We start from the raw sequence: 17082 nt of genomic DNA, 5'->3' as shown, positions 1-17082 counted from the left end.
CATCAGACAGAAGGGTGACAGTGTCACTATGTGTTCACTGCATGAATGTCTGGTGACTGAGAGCGAGGGCGGAATCGCCAGCAGTAACGTAGAGGATACAAAGTAGTTGTGAGTGTCTGTCTTTGTTCAGGCTGAGAACAGAAAGCCAGATGAGATTTCAGAGGCTGAACCTAGCCATTGACACGATGAAGTCACAGAGCACTTTATCATAACAAGCGTCAATCAATCAATCTATCGATCAGTCTCAAGCCAGGCTGGGAGTTTGTTTATCAGAATTTTACAGCAAAACCCCAACATTTGTCAGCAAGTCACCAAGTGCATCTTTGCGCACGTACAGCAGAGAGGCCACTGAAACCCAGCGACACTCCTGCGCCCGCTGCAGAAACTTGGCAGCTTTTCATGCATACACATAGCTGTGGGTTTCACTGGCAGTTTAAATACAAAGTCCCAGTCTCTCTGCTGTGGCTGGGACAAAGACAACCATGAGCTTTAGGACTCAAACGGATGCCAAGATCCTGCCAGCAGCTCCTGCCTCCCACTTCACAACAGAGGAAAGATATGTGGAAGCTGCTTGAATCTCAAGGCCTGAATTCTTTGCCTGGTGTGACAACTGTGGAGCAGATGTGTAAGTAGAGTCCTACGCAGATGAGCCATTTCAGCAACTCACAGGGCAGCTACCACGCAGAGCAGGTCCACTGTAGAACCTAACCACTCCGACGCTGGCGCAGCACTCTAACCCACGGCAATAACCACAAGTATGCCTGGTTCATAGAGAGCCATCACTTTATGTATTTATTGTCTAGGGAGGATCAATCTAAATACGCTGGAATGTACACAATATCTAAATTACACAGTGTTAAGGCAGGTACAAGAAGAAAAACAGATACGCACAACATCTCACAGACCTTCCCATCTAAGAACTGGAAGTAAACCACTGTACACACGTCTGTGGTTAAAAACAACTGGTTTGTTACCTCGACTGAAGACAAAGGCTTAATTCTTTGTCTCTTCTTTTACTTGCTCCGTATGCACAGTCAGGCAGCTGTTTCCCAGCCGTATAGCCTGAAAAGTTGCTAAGATTTAATGCAGGATACTAAATATTCTCCTCCATATATCTACAGCACATTCAGACATGAGCAGCTGCCCTGCATGTGCAACACAGGGTCATTGTCAGACTGGGCTTCATCTATTGTCACATGCAGTTAAACAACAAACTGCCACTGTGCTCACTGCCTCTGATAGAGTGGCCTCCATTTCACTCATTCTCTCAGTTTTGAAGATGGTTTGTTTTTTTACGCTGTTTTATGGAGTTCCTGTCATCACATATGACTGGAGGAGCAAAAACACAAACAGCAAGCCCAGACTGGGAGCGAATAAATACGTGCAACTGGGGATATGTGTTGATGAATAATGTACACAACTACACTGGGGCCGTGGCCAACAATCACAAATGCAGCTGGTTCTGTGGACAGTCCTCCAGGCATGCACAAAGACAGAAAGTCCACAAAACTGTGTGGAAAAACAAACAGTGTTTAAAAATGATTCAAATGAACACTTCACTGGATCAGAGGCAACGTGAGGCAGCAGCAGCCCTCCATGCTTTGGGTTTTCAGGGGGGCTTTCCGCATTAAACAAGATAAATTAAAATCCATGTGTAACCAGGTGAATAGGGGTGACTGTTGTTTCTTGTCACGGAATACATTTCTGGGTGTATCACCCTAAGACCTGCTGTGGGGGGAAAGTCTCGCGAGAATGCGGAAGTCACATGAGACTTCGTGCGCCCGCGGAAAATCGCCTACTGAGGAGCGGAGTAGCGATTTGGCAGCCACCTGTCTGGGTGTGGTCCGAGTGTGTTGTCCAGTGTCCAGTGTGTTGGCGGTGTTGTGCCGGGAGTTCGCCTAAACGGCAGTGGTTCAGCGTGAGTGATGATGAGAGAGTTAGAAACGTTCGTCCGGTATTGTTTATATGTTGTTGTTCATGCTTAGCTTGCGTACCCATTTAGAGGGGAGATATGGAGGTGTCTGTGCATGTGCTGGAGGAAGCTAAGCTCTCAGATGGCTATACTGAGTAAGTTTGTCTCAGTTGCTAATTTCTTGTTATTTAAATCCATCCTGACATGAAAACATGGTAGTTGATTTATGTTACATGCAAGATGTTTAGGACCTTCGTGAAGTGTGTTTATTCAAATAATGAACGTGTGGCTGACGATTTGTATATTGTTTTATTTCCTGTCTGTATAGGAAAAAGTAGCCACTACTGTTGTCTGTCCAGGATAAAAATGTTGCCTTTTTATTATAAAAAGATTGTCTGTTAGTTGCAGAAGGATTAAGACAGATAAGCAAACAATATATGTTTTGTTTTGTTTTTTTCAAATCCACTTCAAAACTAAACTAATTAATGCTGTTCTCGGCTGAGGACAGTCGGGGCAATAAAGACCCACTGAAGTGTATTTTGTTGTGCCAGTCTCATCCCAGTGTAATCTGGTCACACATATCTATATGATCTTGTGCCGATAAAGATCACGTGGAGCATCTGGTCATGTGTGGAGAGCAGTCGTGATGTAAACAGCAGGAGAACACTGATGCCTCATACGAATGTACAGATGTCTGGCGTCTCTTTTTCAACACCTGGATGCACTTCAGAGATGCTGCAGAGGAAGCAACAGCCCCTTATTTAGCTCCCCTGCAGCCCGTGAGCCTGTTAGAGGAAGCATAGTTTTCAAGGTCTGTCTGAACTCTGCAGCAGAAGTTCACTTTATTTTCAACATGCATGAGGCAGATTCGGGAGGGAGGAGTTTGGCAGACGCATCAGAGATTACGGAGATTTCCACAGGAATAAATGGACTTCTAAACTGACCCGTGTACACGGAACTATGTGGGAACAAGGCATTAGTGAGCTGTGAGAAAAGTTGTGATCCGTGATGTAAGTCATGTAGCGCACCCCCTCCACTAATGGTCTGACTCTCATACTGATGATCATAGACTTACTGAATCCCTCAACCAAGAGCTAGTGATGAAGGACGGGCAACATTTCTCTTCCGTTATGGTAACACAGCCTACATAGGAAGCCAACATCAATGACAAGTTGTCAAGTCAAAATAAAAGCATTCCCACAAAATACACCAACATTGTGTGAACAATCAAGTTGAATATAGCAAAGAGGGTGAGCACATGCATATGCAGAAGGACCATTGCCGTAGCGACAACAGTTTTTCTCTGTTGATTGGACAGGAGTGAGGAGGCCTCGGGCTTGTTCAAGACTGCGCACAAGTGCAGTGAGGTCACAAGAGTATGGGTGAATCAATCCATCAGAGGTGAAGGAGCAGCTGCATGCAGGTGTCGTAATTATCACTGCGCTGGTGTAGCCCACAGAAGAAGGGAAGGACCCTTTTTTTAGAAATTAACTATTATTCAGAGTGGTCGGAAATTTATTTTACAGTTAAAAAAAACTGATGCCTGTGACATTTTCTGTCCTGTTTACAGGGAATATTTCCCTTTAATGCACATTTATTTTTAAGAATTTCACCTTCATTCTGCTATTGATTTTTTTGTGAATTTTAATGTTTTTTTGTGCTGACCAAGGCCATGGTAAATGTGTTTTTCCACACCAGTTTCACAACATTTTTCTCAATTGGAGAGAAAAGTCCCTGAGTGCATTCCAGTGCGCTGTGGCAACACTACAAACTTGTCAACAGGGACTGTTGGATGAAAAGGGGGGGAACCACAAAAAAGCCCAGCCGTTTGCTAGTCAGCGAGGAGGCAGCGCTGCAGCGCCTAAAGCCATGTTATAAGTCAGGACAGAGAGCAGGGAGCATGTAGCTCTAATCCTCCAATTAATTCTCATTCCCCACAAGTGGAGGACCCCTGAGAGCTTCTTGACACTTCTATTAAAAGTAAAAATGAAACACAGCATGAAGGTGAAACAAGAGAAATCTCTTTCTTTAGGCTTATCTCCAAGCAAACCAAGTTTTTCAACATCGCTGGCAAATAGTTAAATTTTCTTTCTTTTATTCTTTCTTCATGTCGTGTGGGAAAAGAGTTGGGGGGAAAGCTGGTATTGGAACATGATACATGTGCTTTATTACAGTAGCAGGAGAATTTTGGAAGAAATAGCAAATCTGTTTTGTCCTTGTCCTTGTCACTGGTAATACATGAAAATTACACGCAGAGGCAGAATGTATGTCCAGACATGTGGGAAAAGAAAATACACAAAATACACGGGTATGAGGGGAGTTGCTACGGGAGAATAATAACATCAAGTATTGTTAATGCTGATGTGTTGAACGTAAATCTGTTGAGAATTTCCTGAAAAGTGGGACAACTCTAGGTTTCACTCCGAGGGCAATAGCCAATAATTCCTGCTCGCCATGCTCCTCTGTCTCACACTGAGCACACCTGCACAGCTGCTACGTTTCTCACCAACAGTATCAATGTTGTCACAATTAATTGTTGTTGTGCTGCATGCAACTACTGTACGTATCACATGACAAATGTAACATGAAAACTATCGCTGTGCATCTAGATCAGCTGACATGGAGAGATGAGGAGGTTTGCAGGGGGGAGCCAGACGCCGGTTGCAGGCAACATCTTAACCTCAAAGTCCTCAAAGGTGAACGCCTCCCTGATGGAGGTCCTGGCAGTGGCAGGTAACTGTGGCCCACACAATGGGCCTGACTGCAGGTACCGGAGCTGCTGCAGGGAGATTGTTCTGGCTGCTGAGCTGCTTGGAGGGCTGACAGAAGCTGGGGGAACTGGCTGCCTGGTTGGCTACCTGGCAGGTGTGGCTGCTGACTGGCTGACAGGTTCAGGAGCTGCTGGGTTAGCTGAGTGACAGACTGATGGCTGCAGGGCTGCTGGCTGACCTCCAGCAGGCCACCAATGACGCTACCTGCCTGGCTGGTGGAGATGGTTATAGCCTGAAGTCAGAAGGTGCTGTCCTGAGATGCAGTAAAGTAAGGAGGTAAGTACAACTTTATAGCACTTTTCAAGACAGCAATAAGCTTAAAAAAATAATAGCAGAGATACATAATAGTGAATTAAGTAAAGTAAAAAACAAAAACATGTTATGTTATTCTGTTCAAACTAATGTAGAAGTTGGTGAAGAAAATGAGCTTCTGTTTCCACAAGCTGGCAGCTGATGGAGGACTGACTGGAGGTATTTCATCTTTTTTGTGCAGGGGGCGCAGTGCTACTCCTGTTACCCCTGTTTTTGAACAGGGGTAACAGTATACAATATTACACAATATTAGTGCCATGTTGAGGGGAGAAATTCTGAAATACTGAGAATAAAATCACATAAGAGTCAGCTCTAGTCGTCTATTTGTTCAATTGACAGTCAAATTATCATATTAACCCTAATATAAGTCAGAATCCCCTACCAAGTGACCCCACAGATTAGAATGGTAAAGTCATAATGTTACAACAAAAAGCTGAAGAACGACAATAATACTGTACTACCACTACAAATAACATCCATTATTTGACTAATAAAAAATTACATAGGAAAAAGCATAGAGTGACAAAATGAAACAATTAAATCAAATATAGAATAAACGAGTGTGTCCTGCAAACATAATAGGGTCTTCGCCCCGGAGTACCTCAGGGCTCAGGCCCTAATAAAATGAAATAAGCTCATTGAAAAGCTCGATGTTTAAAGGATGTTGAAAAGGTGAGTGTGCAGGCAAGCCTCTCAGCACTGAAGGGAGAGGAACTGAGAATCAGAGTTGACTATAATGCAATGTCTTTTTTCTCAGTTAAACCTAGGAAGGATAAAATTTAATAAACTTTGATAAAAACCAATGTTTAGTTCCGTCTGAAGATCAAGAATGAGACTAAATCTAAATTATCGGCCCCACTGATCCCTGCATTCTCTCTGCTTTTCCATTGACGAGCATCTAATTTGATCTCCTCTTGCTTGTTAGGGGTGATCCCAATATATTATATTATATTATATTATATTTTGTTATATTATATTATGTTATGTTATGTTATGTTATGTTATGTTATGTTATATTGTCGAGGTTATACAATTTTAACCAATGTTCTATTTGCTGTCGGTACAGTGAAGCATAAAAACATCATCTAGTGTGGTTATTTACTTGCTATGTGTTCCTCATTTTTGTAGTTCACAATCAGATTCAGTGTAAAATTCAAAGGGTCAATAGGTTTGCAGACAAGTTACCATGGCGATCCTGCTAGGTTGAGACAGAGCCAGCCTCAAGGGAGAGACAAATTACCTGGACTACTCATTTATCTTGCTTCTGATTACATCCCTCTCAGGGAACATTTGGATACATTTAGAGAAACAGACCGATATGCTTCCCTCCTCTGTGGTGCATTACAGACCCAGGAACTCACTGGAAGGGCTGAGCGCTGATTAGCTTAGCTGCAATATAGCATCAGTAGCATCATGTGATTTTGAGTGATTTCACACAACAAAAACAACATCATATTTTCTGATTAGCTTTTGGTTTCTGATTGACACAACTGTGTTTATTTTCTTACTGACCCTATTCCTGCAAATTGATGCTCACACACACACAAATACACACACACACACACACACATCCTTGTACTTATATCTTTGGGAGGACTTTCATTAACATAATACATTCCCTAGCCCCTCCCACTAAACCTAACCATCTCAACTGATTGCCTGACCCTAACCTTGACCCTAAACCTAACCTGGTTTCCTCCTAGCGGACATAAAGTAATTAAGTTAATAACCTGTTGCCAGTGCACCCATTGTGTCCCTCCACAGTGACACATTTCCTGTCCCTAACCTAAACCTAACCTGAACCTGATTCTAACCTTGACCCTAAAACCAAGTCTTGACTTTCAAACGACCCTCTGAAGATGTGAGGACTGGCTAAAATGTCCTCACTTTCCAAAAATGTCCTCACTCTGTTGGTTAAATACGTATTCTAGTCCTCACTATGTAGTAAGTACAAGGACACACACACACACACACTGCAGTTTTTCTACTGACCACTAACATAAGCGATAATTGTCTGGATTTTGCCAAACGTTGACTCTGGTGTTTAGAGCATCAATTACAACATGAAACTGTGAGAATAAATGATGGTGAAACCAGTTGAAGGTCAGACTCGGTCATGCCTGGGCGGGGGGGCGACCGTCCCGACCAGCACCCTGGCACTCACGGTGAGTGTTGGGAACTCAGTCGACACCCTCAGGTCCTGCTAGAGAAGGTAGTGCTTCTTTGCTTTGTGCGGCAGGGCTGGACCCCCGCCTCTCTGATGATAAACAGCCCTCTGTTGATTTAAGCTCTTTCAGATCTGCCACAAATGCTTCCCTTAGCATTTGAAAAAAATCTGTCCCTCCCCCACAGCTGCCACTGTGGCACAAGTTTGCACTTCCTCTTTCCTCGCTGTCGTAGCGTGTGTCTTGAGTTACTCAACATCATCCTATCTGAAACCAACATCTTGTGCTGAAGCTGCTATGCATTACCGGCTCCTCTGCCTAGACTGGAGAAACTAGCAGAGACTTAACCTGGGTTCCAGCATGTCACCTGACCACGTGTAGAGAGTAGAACGCCACTGATGTCAGAGGGGCGTCCGGCGGCTGTTGTGCTGGAGATTTAGATCGGAACCGGCACTGCCACCGCAAACAGGCAACGTGAGAAATGACGTGAGGAAGCACGGATATAGGCTTTGTTTTAAAAGCTGCTCAGTATCAGGAATATAAGATGCCTGCTGTACTGCATTCAAATTTGACTTTACCCAAAGGCTGTGATCATGGGGGGGTCAAAACTACGAGTAGATCTGCCCCCCCCCCCCGACTACAACAAACAAAACATTTAAAATTTAAATTTCCTGCCATCTTGAGATATATTTTTAAAAAAAAACTGATGTGATGTGATTATTCAGAACTCCCCAAGCCATTCACCGTGATGTCAGCATCCTCTCTCTCTCTCTCTCTCTCTCTCTCTCTCTCTCTCTCTCTCTCTCTCTCTGCACCAGCAGTTAACAGGAAACGAATATCCAGGACCTCCAGGGCTACATGCTATTAACATGTTGATCAGATGAGGAAACTGAAGCGATCTTGTGCCAGCTGAGAAAACGAGTACATTTATCAGTTGTTCATTTTAATTCATGGTGACTGACTCGAGGAGCACGAGGCTTTTTGCAGAAAAAAAGCAGTTCTAAAAGTCAAATTCACACTTTGGACCGCTTCCCCTCAATCTCTTTGAGTTGTTGGAACATATTCTATGACTTCTTTCATATTTATACATTATTGTGGGAAAGCAGAAGTTCATTACATGACTCACTTGTAGTAATACTAAATAAATCTTTAGGGAAAAAATTAGTTATATTGACAGGGATAACATCAGTTATCCAGCAGCCCTCATGAGGGAAGCTCCCATGGATGAAAATAAACACATCTTTATTGTTATCTCCAGTTCTTTTCCAAACGTCCTCAGCTGGTTTTGTAGGCCAGTAGCCCTGATGGTGGCGCTGCAGCAACTGTCTGAAGATTAAAACTTTGAAAATCCACATCAGATCAGCCGTATGTCCTCTGTACCTCCCAATGGAGGCTGGCAGCCACCTCCTCAAAAACTGTTAAACCTGTTTCCTCCTGCACCACTTCATCAAAAATCAAGCTGAAAGTACATTATAATTCTCACTAAGGGAATGCAAAACATTCATAAAAAGAAAACACTTTCAAAAAATAGATGAAGCGTGAGAAGTTTTCCTTATTTGTTGTAACATTTTTGTGTTCTGACTTCATGAAGCAGCAGTTGCAGTCAGTGGAGAAAAGAAGCTGTTCAAACATCGTTTTGTCCCTTATGGAACAATTCATGTACAAATAAACGGCAGGAATCTCTTTGTTGTAACTACTGAAGATTCGACATTAAAATGTTCTGTTGCATGCAGCAGTAAGAGTTCAACTACACGGGTGATGCAGAATAAACCTGCTCGTTCCGGCTCAGCCAGTGGGAATTCAGGACACGTGATTTCAAGGTTTAATGAGGATGTCCTGCTGTTGTTCCCTCCTCTAGGTCTCATTTATCTTCCTCCTCTTCCTCCTCTTCCTTCTTCCTCCTCCAAAGAACACCCAGGCCCACCCGTCACTGTGCAGCAGCTTTCATTCGATTAATTAAAAATACACCAAGTAAACATACGAAACTTGATCAACTGGACATCAAACGAATCACAAAAACAAAATATAACATAAACTGCCATTTACAAAATTGAAAACAATCTTCCAAATTACAACTGGTAAAACTTAAAATTACAAAATTAGCATGAGAAGAAGGAAACACTTCAGAAAGACAAACTATATGAGAGAAATGTCTCAAGGATGGAAAATGACTGGATGCTGAGTCTGCACGCCTGAGTCAGACTGATGGAAACCAACTATGTGGATCCAGCTGAGGGGTCTTTGTCGGGTCCTCAGAATCACAGTCAAACCACGTCTGCTCCATTATTGAACCTGGCAGAATGAGATGGGATCACGTAACCAGAGACAGGATCACGTAACCAGAGACAGGATCACATAACCAGAGAATGGATCACATAACAAGAGACTGATTCACATAACGAGAGGATGGATCAGATAAAAGGAGAGTGGATCAAATAACAAGAGCATGGATCTAAAATTGAGAGTAGTGAAAACATGAGAGTAGATCAGATAATGACAGACTGGATCAGATCTCATGAGAGAATGGATCCAAACATGAGAGACTGGATCGGACATCAACAAACAGGATCAACAACAAGCTTCAAATGTTTCATGGCAGGAAAATGTCCAAATGTTTCATTACTTAAACTTGTGGGCTCAAGTGGTAGACTGGCTGTCTCGTAATCAGAGGGTTGCTGGTTTAATGCCCAGCTCCTTTAGAGACTGCTGAAGTGTCCTTGAGCAAGCCACTGAACCACCCCCTCCCACACACACACACACACACTGGTATTAATACCTCCACCATCAGTGTAGTTGTGTGAAATGGTGAATGTGAATATTTAATAAAGTTCTTTGAGTAGTTGGTGGACTAGAAAAGCACTGAATGAATGTAGTATTTTTACTGTTACCGTCATGTCTATGACAGGAAGTATTTTTATTGATTTTCTTGCTGTTCTACATGGTTCATAACATTTAACCAAGGGTGCAGGGTTCAAAACAAACGGCAGCTTTTACCCTCATGGTAGATTCAGAATAACACTGAACACATCTGCAGACATGACACAGTAGCCAACATTCTGTCTTTGATCAGGAAGGAAACCTGTACAATTATGTGTCTTTTAAACGATGAAAAAAAACCTACTTTTTTTTTTTCTCCTACAAAACTTGAATTGACCTTGGATGTTAAAATAGTGAGTGATGCGACTCTAACAGATGTTTTTGGAGGTAGAACAACTGCTCAACTTCACATTCGTCTCTCTCGCTAATCAACCAGCTCTGGAGGACAGAGGGTCACCCAAACTCATTAGTACGTGAAACTCTAATCCAGTAGATAAATATGGGTGAAGCTTAAACAAATAAGGACGGGGCTGTTGTTATGTATGGGACCGTCTCTCACCGCCGCTGGATAAACAGGCCTCCTCTGTCTTCATTTATTTGTGTCATGATGGCAAATTAAGATGTAGCAGGTTTGTTTTGGGGCTGACCTGCTTGAAAAAGTCAAGCCCACTTGATATCGGTCCGTAAGTGAATTCAGAAGTTTAACACAGATTTGTGTCGGCTACAAAATACCAACAAGTCATCCAAATCAAAAACTGCAAGAAAAAGTGGGATCAGGATAATTCCAAAAGTATTCTAAACATACATTCATGGGAAATGAGAGCAGGAAAAGTTGCTTTTTGAATTTAAAGAGATTCTGTTTGCTAAGGTGGAAAAACTGGACTAAAAAGAAGTTCCCAAAGGACATTTTGGTGATGATCCAACCAGCATCATCACCTACTGGAGTGGACCTCAAGATGTTTTGGTGGCTGAAATCGCCACCAAAACATCTTGCTATAACAATTTTTGCGAGGATATTTTTTTCTATAAAGTAATGATTTAAACTTTGTATCATGTGGATGGTTGGGAATGAACTGACCCAGACACTTATAAGCGTTAAAGGGTCATTCTGAACACCTGAGGAGGTTTGCTCCTGTTCCTCTTTGAAAACTACTCAGCTGCTTTTCTTGATGAAATTTGAGGTCAGTAATTTCATCTGGTATCATGCTTTCTGCTCCGTTCCACAAAAACTATTCAGAACTTTCTTCAGTTTCTTATAAAGCCACGGTTTGCTGAACATACGGCAGCCCTGAGAAAGAACGGGCTTCCTGCCCTACAGCTCATTTGGTGTGCTCTTTGTGGACATATTGGTTCTGCTGCACTGACTGAGACTAACATGCTTCTTTAACCCTGGGAAGTGTTTTACCAGCAGCTGTCTGAAGTAGTTCTGGAACTTTTTCCCAACAAATGTATAAAAGATGGGGCTGATGCAAAAGTAAATGTAAGCGATGTTACGAGTGACTTGCAGTGCGTAACCTCGCCTCTGTACTTGCTCACAGCTCGGAGCTTCCTCACGCATCAGGAGGACGATGTTGAAGGGGGTCCAGCACATGAAAAACAGCAGCACAATGATGAATATCAGCCGGACTGTCTTGAACTTGGTAACTATCTTGGACGATAGAACAGTGACAGCAATTCTAATGTAGCAGTACACAATAACAGCCAGGGGAAAGAGCCAGAAAAGGAAAAGCTGAAGATAAAATCCAGATATTCTCAGCAGAGGCACGTCCACAGAAGGAACGCTGCCGGGATATTCATCACAATACGTTTTATTGTCCACGTAATGGAAAAATGTGGTGTGGAGGATCATCGGCTTGATGCACGCCAGGCCGCTGACCAACCACACCACGAAGCAGGAGACTAGCGCGTAGCTTCGATTCCTCAGTCGCGACGCTCTCAAGGAGTAAACAACTGCAAGGTGTCGGTCAAAGGTCAAAAGGGTTAGAAAGAGGACGGAACTGTAGAGGCCCAGGAAGTAGACGCTGCCTACAATCTTACACATGACTTTGCCGAAGATCCAGTCGGAGAGCTGCATGTAGGCTCCGAGGAAGGGAAGGCTGGCCATGAAGATCAGGGAGGACATCACCAGGTTCAGCAGCAGGATGTTGGTCACGGTGGTCAGCTTCTCAAACCTGGGGTGTGATCACACGTGCAGTATTTCAACCGTGTCTGTAGCTGAAGTGCTTTAAAAACTGTTTATTCACATCTTTAACCTCTAAGAGCACAGAGATGTGGAAGGCCTGATCCACTTCTCTGTGTTTCGGTCTGTTTTAGTAGCGTGTGGTAGCCGTGTTGGTTCAGGGAGGTAAACGCCTGCCGTGCTGCGCTGATGTGTTGAGTCAGGCTCAGCCAGCGTGTGTGCATAGAGAGGGTCTGTTAGTTTCTCAAACCCTGGCTGGTGGGACTCCACGGTTCAGTTCAGCGCATGCCTGCAGTCACGGGATGGAAATCTCCATGAGCCAAAAGCATTTTCCAACTCTGGCGGGAGACATTCAGCATTTATGCACCTAAATTATGAAACCTTTTAGTGAAGCATTTACTAAATCAGCACGGCGTATTTTTTCAGAATGTATGTTTATATCACTGTGCGTGAAGTGTACACATACAATCACTGTTGATGTGTGTGGTGTGCACCTTGGGCTGCTTGTCACGAGACAACACTAGAAAATGAATATGATTTGAATATGAATGATTGTCTCTCCGTGTCATCAGGTGCCTCTGTTTGAAAAGAAGTACATGCAGTCACAACACAAGTTTTCAGGTGGCTTTGCGTGAGTATTTAATGTTTGTGTGAAGAAGTAGTACTTCACTACTATTACTGCTGTTACTACAATGGCCTACAGGAGGTTTGTGTTGTAGAAGTATTGAATTCCCAGTGAAAATTGATGCTTCAAGTATTGTGTGTTGCATTCAGTGTTTGATTCTCACGGGGGAGCAAGGATCAAACCAGAGACACTGAACTGTCGCTGGAGCCCTGAGCCTCGGCTGAACACGATGGAAGATTTGAATTGCTGTTCTTTGTCCGTCCTTTTAAAAACAATCCTCATTCTTACATCCTAACGTATTAGGAACCGGCATGCAGCAATAAAATGAAGAGCAATGTTGCAGCACAAACTGGCCATGAGAGCATATCTAATAATCTATCTAGTATCTGTTAGTGGTCAGTGTCAGTATGAAAGTTTTAGGAGTCTGTTAGCCAAAAAGTGACTGATAGAGACGTGGTACTCTCGTTAGATTTGAGTAAAAACAGTCTTTCTTGCTCAAACTTTGGCTGTTTAAAGGATTTTTTTCATAACGTGTTCTTGAGATATGAATGCTCATCTCATGATTGGTAACCTTTTCACATCCACACCTGTGAATAATCCATCAGTTCTCTATAGAAATGCCCATTATTTTTATAACCTGCCTTTCGTTGGTGTTTTCATCATTTCCATCCCTATATTGAGGAACACGCAGCTTTGCTTTGCTGCATACTTTAGTAAATAATTTTCCATCATTTACAGATATGAATGCCTCAAGGACCAATGATGACATTAATTTCATTTCATTTCCTTTGGTTGGAGTAAACATGTTTGTTGAGGGTTTTTTGTGTGTTGTGTTTTTTTTACCAAACCTTATGAGTAATGAAAATGAGGCAGGCTTGGATGTTTTATTTCTAATCCTGAAGCTGTGAATGGTCAATAGAAACGTACTTCCTGTGAGCTCCCGGCGCCATCAGCATGCAGCTCATATGCTATCCTGACGTCTCCTCAATCCTTAATAAAATACTGCACTCCTCCAGTCTAGCCCAGGGAGACTTTGTTCATCTCGGAGATTATCATTTGTCTTTCCATGAGCACCAGAAACATTATCACATTTGCTTGCTCACAAAGCAAGATAGCCGATAGTTACACGGTGGAGGAAAACCTTAGGGGGCGAGGAGAAAAGCTCCAGTTTCTCTCGCAGGAATCCGAAGCTCTTTGCATGACGATCACCACCATCGTCTCCTGTCTGCTTTTTCTGTTAGCCTAATAGCTGAAGCCACACCTCCCTGATGCATTCTTCATAAAACCTGATGGTCAGAAGCCTTGAAAACAACAGAAGGGGATCATGAACAGGCAAAGTCACCTGGCTGAGAGCCAAGGCCCTGACCCTGGCCCCCTCAACCAGGAACACCTACCGCTACCCAATGGACTTCACCATCTCCTCGAGCACTGCTGTGTTTATAGCTGCATTTATGCAATAGGCAGGAAAAAGTCCTGCATTTTAAAAAGTTTACTTTGGGGACACACAGGTAGGAGGTGGGAGGTGTGGTGATCCACAATGCTCCTCAGAGCAGCAGAGGGGGCGGAGCAACAACCAGGGCACTTGAGTCTAGTTTAGTTAAACAGTTTAGTTTAAGAATCGGGAGAAAAAGCCTTTTCACTTTTGTTGAAAAAAATGGATGTTGGTTCAGTTTTAAGGCCATTTTTCAAGAGCTCAGTGGAACCTCTTGCATGAGTGGAACATGGCCATTAGGGAGGACAAACGAGGAACTCTGAGGAATTCTTATTTCCTGCAAATTTTCATTTAACATTTGATCATTTCTTTCTACATGCCCATATTCAATTTTCCGTTGTATTGTTAACATGCACAACAGTGACCATAAAGGCTTGATAAGCAAACCTCAAGAGAAACCACCCACTGGGTGGAAACAATGGCGCCCTAAAAGAAATGAAAGAAGCAAGATCTTCTCAGATTTCCTTTTTTTAATGCTTCTGACTGACGCATGTCAGCATGGTGCCCTCATCAGAGCATCATCACTACCAGACTGAGCAAAACGTCTCTGTCAAGAGAGGGGAAATATTTGATCATCACTCAGAGAACAAAGCACGAACCACAGATGGTTGCTGGTCTGGGACGCCTCTCATGACACATACGCTCTCTACTTTACAATGTACACACAATTCTTTTGCATTTTTTCTCTGCATTTACAGACTGAACTGAATATTAATTATTTCTCTATGAAGTCTTCTCTCTCCCTCACATACACACACACACACACACACACACACGATCTTAATTCTATATGAGCTTGTCTTCAATTGTAAATCCAATTTGCTAGTGTGTACAGCCTCTACAAACATGGAGTATTAGTCCATTGCATTGTTTTAGGGATTTTTTTCTACCTTTGTGCAAATAAATTCAACTAAAATAAAAGACAACGAAAACAATTTTTTTTGGATCAGTTTCCCCTCACACAGTGAACGAGTATCACACCTTTAATAGAGTGATTCACAGGTCTGTGTGGAGGTTCCACACTGTTAGAACTCTTCCCTGCATACATTGACTTCCTCTCACTCTGTGAAACTGCTAAACTTCGATTATTTAACAGTTTCTTGGCCACAGGCTCATGGTGGTGATGCTGGGGTTTGGACTCACCGGTGGATGATGAGCAGGACAAGCCCGTTGCCAAAGACACTGAAGAGAAACATAAAGTAGTAGAGGATGGACAGCTGCGCCCCGACATAGTTGTCACCATCGCGGCTGCACGGCGCCCCCTGCGTGCCAGGCTCGTCACTGTAATAGTCATAGATGTAGTCAGACGTGGTAGGTGTCATCTTCACCTCGGATGTTAGCAGGAAAATCTGTCAGAAAAAACATTCATCCATCACACACTGCGTACAACAGGATGCGTCCATGCCTGCATGTATGTTTCTGAAATATGCATTTGTGCTCCTGAAGGGAATGCAAATAGGAAGCACTAGAGAACAGCCTCTTTCATGGAGAAACCTCCGGGGAGCTCCGGAAATAAAAGCACACGTTAGTTGGAATGAGGATCAGACTAAGGTGAGCTGACTTACCGTGTGGCCAGTGGAGAAGCTTCTCCTGGTTGTCTGACTCTTAAGGCCAGAGCTGTCTGACTCACAGTTAGTTCAAGTCACTCCATGATAAATCAGCCAGCTAGGGGAAGGAAGTCCCAGCGTGTGTGTGTGTGTGTGTGTGTGTGTGGGTGGGCTCTGATTCACAGCTTCTCCCTGGATTGCTCAGCCTCTAAATCCGTTCTAGCTACATAATAACATGATATTTTAATCACACATGTCCAACTGTGAGAAGAGTAGCAACTAGAGGACTCAAGTGTCAAACATGTCTGATAAAGACGTGTCCCCCACAAATTTGATGCCTCAAAGCAACTAATAATAAAATGTACTCCCCCCAGTGCATTTTTATATATTTTGATTGGCATTCATAGCTTCCAGAGATTACTTCAACCCGTCCTCTACAGTGCATCCTCCACAATCCTCAAACTGACTCCCTGTCCCCCAAGCGAATCCACTTCAAACTCCCTCTCATCACCTAGAAATCCCTGCACAACCTGGCTCCCCCCTGACTGAACTCCTCCACCCACACCCTTCGGTCAGCAGACGCCAGGCTCATGTCCTCAACCCCCACCAGTCCTCTACCTGGGGGGATCGGGCCCTCTCTACTGCTGCTCCCACCCACTGGAAGATCAGAGACTCACTCACCACGTTTAAGGAGTCCCTCAAGCACAGCTCTGCAAGCCTCCCTACAACCAGCTTTTTTGTTCTGTTTCTGTTGCAGTGTCTCTTTGAGTGTCTTGAAAAGTGACATATCAGTTTGTTCTCCACCTGCTGTATTACCTCTTTATGATTTCAGAAGTCCAGCAAAGCCAAGCACTTGTTCTTTATTTAGCTGCTACCTAATGGCGCCCCATGGCTACCAATTAATAACAGTTTTTTTAACAGTTCTGTTTCTGTTTGCTGTCAGTCTCCATTAGCCTCAAGCTAAATATACGTGGCTGGCTCTGTCTGCATTCTGCAGTCAAGCAGAAGTCATGCAGGAGGGGAAAAAACATGTTGGTGAGTACTTGAAACTCCAATATACTTTTTTTTGGTTAAAGTATTGCCTCAAGAATACTGCGGGTATCTGAGGAGGATCGCCTAAGACTGAAAACTGAAAACAGCCCATAAAAACTGTGTAATAAAGGGTTGGATTAGTGAGACGTGAATCTTCAAGTTCTCTGGAATATTCAGCTGTGATGAGACCACGAGACTCAATCCCTCTGAGGGTTGAATTCAGCCGTGTT

General features: G+C 43.3%; 1 protein-coding gene and 1 long non-coding RNA gene across 5 annotated transcripts; one reads left to right on the top strand and one right to left on the bottom strand.

Annotated features, from left to right (window-relative positions):
* Positions 1-1809: 1809 nt before the first annotated feature.
* On the top strand, positions 1810-9962 carry LOC147242045 (uncharacterized). Of its 4 annotated transcripts, none has more exons than XR_015110847.1 (4): positions 1810-1918; positions 2003-2067; positions 4522-4959; positions 5091-5214. It is a non-coding gene; the product is annotated as an uncharacterized LOC147242045 (long non-coding RNA). The 4 variants fall into 4 exon arrangements; XR_015110846.1 differs by lacking the exon at positions 2003-2067 and adding an exon at positions 9019-9962 and having other exon boundaries at positions 1811-1918; positions 5091-5154; XR_015110848.1 differs by lacking the exon at positions 2003-2067 and adding an exon at positions 7979-8331 and having other exon boundaries at positions 1811-1918; positions 5091-5154.
* On the bottom strand, positions 8873-15595 carry LOC147242044 (C-C chemokine receptor type 1-like). Its single transcript, XM_086191088.1, has 2 exons — positions 15417-15595; positions 8873-12148 (listed from the first exon to the last, which is right to left on the bottom strand). Exons 1-2 carry the CDS (start codon positions 15593-15595, stop codon positions 11290-11292), a joined length of 1038 nt encoding a protein of 345 aa, XP_086047214.1. The 3' UTR covers positions 8873-11289.
* Between the last annotated feature and the right edge of the window lie 1487 nt (positions 15596-17082).

This window comes from Aulostomus chinensis, chromosome 21 (assembly GCF_037954235.1).
Source record: "Aulostomus chinensis isolate RoL2024-O1b breed Wild chromosome 21, RoL_Achi_v1.0, whole genome shotgun sequence".
Taxonomy (NCBI): Eukaryota; Metazoa; Chordata; class Actinopteri; order Syngnathiformes; family Aulostomidae; genus Aulostomus; species Aulostomus chinensis.
The sequence above is the reverse complement of the archived record's forward strand: the minus strand, read 5'-3'. Positions and strand labels throughout refer to the sequence as shown.